This window comes from Neltuma alba, unplaced genomic scaffold (assembly GCF_004799145.2).
Source record: "Neltuma alba isolate B1F8T4 unplaced genomic scaffold, ASM479914v2 tig00011035_pilon, whole genome shotgun sequence".
Taxonomy (NCBI): Eukaryota; Viridiplantae; Streptophyta; class Magnoliopsida; order Fabales; family Fabaceae; genus Neltuma; species Neltuma alba.
In genome coordinates this window covers 318,944-322,087 of record NW_021635786.1, presented here as the reverse complement: position 1 = coordinate 322,087, position 3,144 = coordinate 318,944, and the positions used below count along the sequence as shown (strand labels likewise).

Sequence of the window (3,144 nt, the reverse complement as noted above, 5' to 3'; positions counted from 1 at the left end):
AGATAACACGTACTAGGAAGACCGCAGATGGCTAGTTAGAGTAGGTGGATCCCCGATCTGAAGAGATTCATGTATACATAATATTTGTCCTTTATATTTAATTAAATAATTATATTTTTTCATTAATGTAATTTGTAATTTGTAACTATAGGATCGCATGCATGAGCTCGTTCAGCAGTAATCCTTAGAGAGTGATGCTCGAATGACCTCTGATGAGATATTAACAACTGCTCTTGGTGAGAGGTCAGGATATGTTAGAGGAAAAGGTTATGGAGCAGAGCCTTGAAGGAAGAGACTTCACACTCAATCTAGTGATTCACTTGAGAACGTACGCACCCAATTGTATGAAGAGTTTGAAAGAAGATTTCAGGAGGAGTGAGAAAAGATGGAAGCAAATCTTGCTGTAGAGCAAGAGAGGATGGAAGTAAAACGTGCCGTAGAGCGAGAGAGGATGGAAGCAGAACGTGCAGCAAAGCGAGCAAAGATGGAAGCAGAGCGTACACAACTTGAACAAAGGATGGAGCAATTGATGGAACAGAGAATACAAGCTCAGCTCACTACTTTCATGCAAAAGATGCAGTTAAATGCTCCTGCAGATACCCCTACTTCTAGCGTCCCTAGTATTGGTCCCTCTACGTAATTTTTCTTTTGCATTATGTAATGTATCTTTTAATTGAACAATTTTTTTTAGTTAAAGACATAAAAACACTTTGATGGTTATAAATCTTATTATTTAATACACTATATTTGTGTGTTAATTACTTTATTTTTATTAAACCTTTTGATAATATTTATCAAGAATATAAATAAAATTTTTTGCATAATTAATATATTATAAAAATAATTAAAATAAAAAAAAGGTAATCAGCGGTGACATTATGGTCGCCGCTGAAAATATAATCAGCAGCGACATTTAAGTTGTCGCTGAAACAGGCTTCAGCGGCGACATTAGTCGCCGCCGATTCTTATGTTTTAGTGGCGACCTATCTGGGTGGCAAACTCATCACCTTTCAGCGGCGACAAAAAGTCGCCGCTGATAAGTTTCAGCCACGGCCGCTACGGCAACGACCTAGTGGTGACAGAATGTCACCGCTGAAGCTTTTCAGCGGTGACTTTTGGACTTTCAGCGGCGATATTTGTCGCCGCTGAAAGTCAAATTTTTTGTAGTGCATGCTTTAAAACATTTTTGAAAGGATTAAGTATAGAACATAACGCTAGTTGTTAACAGTAGGAGCATCAATACTTAAGATATAACTAGATTATTTGTGACCATAATACTCACATTTGATATTTATAGGCATCATTCTCACACTTGTTTTTATGACTGGGTTACGTTTATCACTATGAGATATATGTGCCCATGCTTGCTTTCATAGTTCACACTTGATTGATCTTGTATCCTCATGGATTGTGTGTCCATGCTTGTTGCAATCCATTATACATGCAATTAAAATCCTACCTGAAAAATGAGTTTTTCAATTTTTATGAATCGATTTTTATAAACAACTTGTTACATTTATTTAAGTTTGTTCATTTAATAATCTTTTTATATAATTTCATTTGTTTTCATGATTGTTCACTTTAGAAGTTGAACATAATTTTCATGTCTTTAGTATACAAACTCATATATCTGCTAAATTTATTTCTTTTGGTATTTCATTAATTTCTAAACAAGATATTATTCATTAGAAAATATTTTTGGCCTCAAATACTGTAGCTAACCCAACACCTCCGGCAAATAATCAATACGGGGCTGTATTATATATTGTTAAGTCAAAAGCTTGTTGATTCGTTATGGACAACTTCTAATCAATATTGTAAGTTTAAACTTATGTATTTAGTTTTGTAATTATTAGGTGCTCCATGTAGGCTAGATGTGTATATAGTATTCGTTCTTGTGAATATATTGTGGTTATTAGTTGGCATGGAGGGCTCCTCTTGACTATACCGTACTGTGTAGTTGCTAGAATTTTTGAAAGGTCCCGCTTTCACAGGAAATTCTATCAAAATTTCCACCGGAAGCTTGTAAATTTTGTTAAAACAAATGTATCCAAAAAGTTTATGTTTTAATACAGACTATAAACAATAATGAGAAATTCTATATATTCTAAGTTCAAGGTATTTAAGTGTTTTCTATAATGAGCTGATTTTCCTTAATCTTAATATAATTAACTGGGAAGCATAATTGAGATTTTCCCCCAATTATGAAAGATAGTTTGTAATGTTAACTATGAAAAATTGTCAATACGAAAGCGTAATGTTTTTAGTAAGCATAATAGAGTTTCGGCGGCTTGCCGGTGTGACAGGGGGACTTAAGATTTTTTTTTTTTAAGTTCATAAAGGTAATATGATCATTCTATCAAATTATAAAATTCCCATTTGGTCGTTCGTAACTAAAAGGAAGTTTCTTCTCTTCAAGTGACTTTTTGGGATTTCCAAATCCAAAACAATAATTTTTCTGTCATTTTCCCATATAAAAATTAAAACAAGCCAAAACAATCTTAAAAGCAAAATACTATGCTGTAAATGGATATATTATTCAAATTCAGATTACATCGGACAAACATAGCATAATATAAAACTTCATTTATTCATAGCACATTATTACACAGTAACATAATATTGTAAGGTAGGTATAGGTATTATTGTATGGTAATATATTATGGTATGATCAGAAATGATAAGATGGGAATGACCATTGAGATGTAAATATGCTTCATGGGATATTTGACTTTGTGTTTGGTAGATCATAGACAAAGGAGGACTAGTGCATAATGAAAGAAAGTGATATATAGTGAAACTAAGGTTTAGAGCATACATATAGAACTGGGTGATGTTGGATTTGATCAGAGGCAAATTCGATGGCCAAAAATTGTGATGCATATTATGTGTTGGGAAGGTGGAGGTGGAGCATTTAGTGGAGGGGGTTTAGGTGTTGATGGAGGAGGTGGTGATGAAATTCTTGGGCTAGGTGGTGGAGGTGTGGATGTTGATGGGGGAGGCGGCGTACTTTTAGGGATTGGTGGAGATGATGGACTTTGCAGTGAAGGAGATGGTGATAGTGATGGGCTTGATTTAATTGGTGGAGAACGATTGCTCGGAGAAAGTAATGAGGAAGGAGAAGGAGATAAAGGTAACAATTGA

General features: G+C 34.4%; 1 protein-coding gene across 1 annotated transcript; it reads left to right on the top strand.

Annotated features, from left to right (window-relative positions):
• The first annotated feature begins 385 nt into the window (after window positions 1-385).
• On the top strand, window positions 386-3,144 carry LOC114760896 (heterogeneous nuclear ribonucleoprotein 87F-like). Its single transcript, XM_028950209.1, has 3 exons — window positions 386-613; window positions 934-1,108; window positions 2,900-3,144. The coding sequence occupies exons 1-3, from the start codon at window positions 386-388 to the stop codon at window positions 3,142-3,144; spliced, it is 648 nt and encodes a 215-aa protein (XP_028806042.1).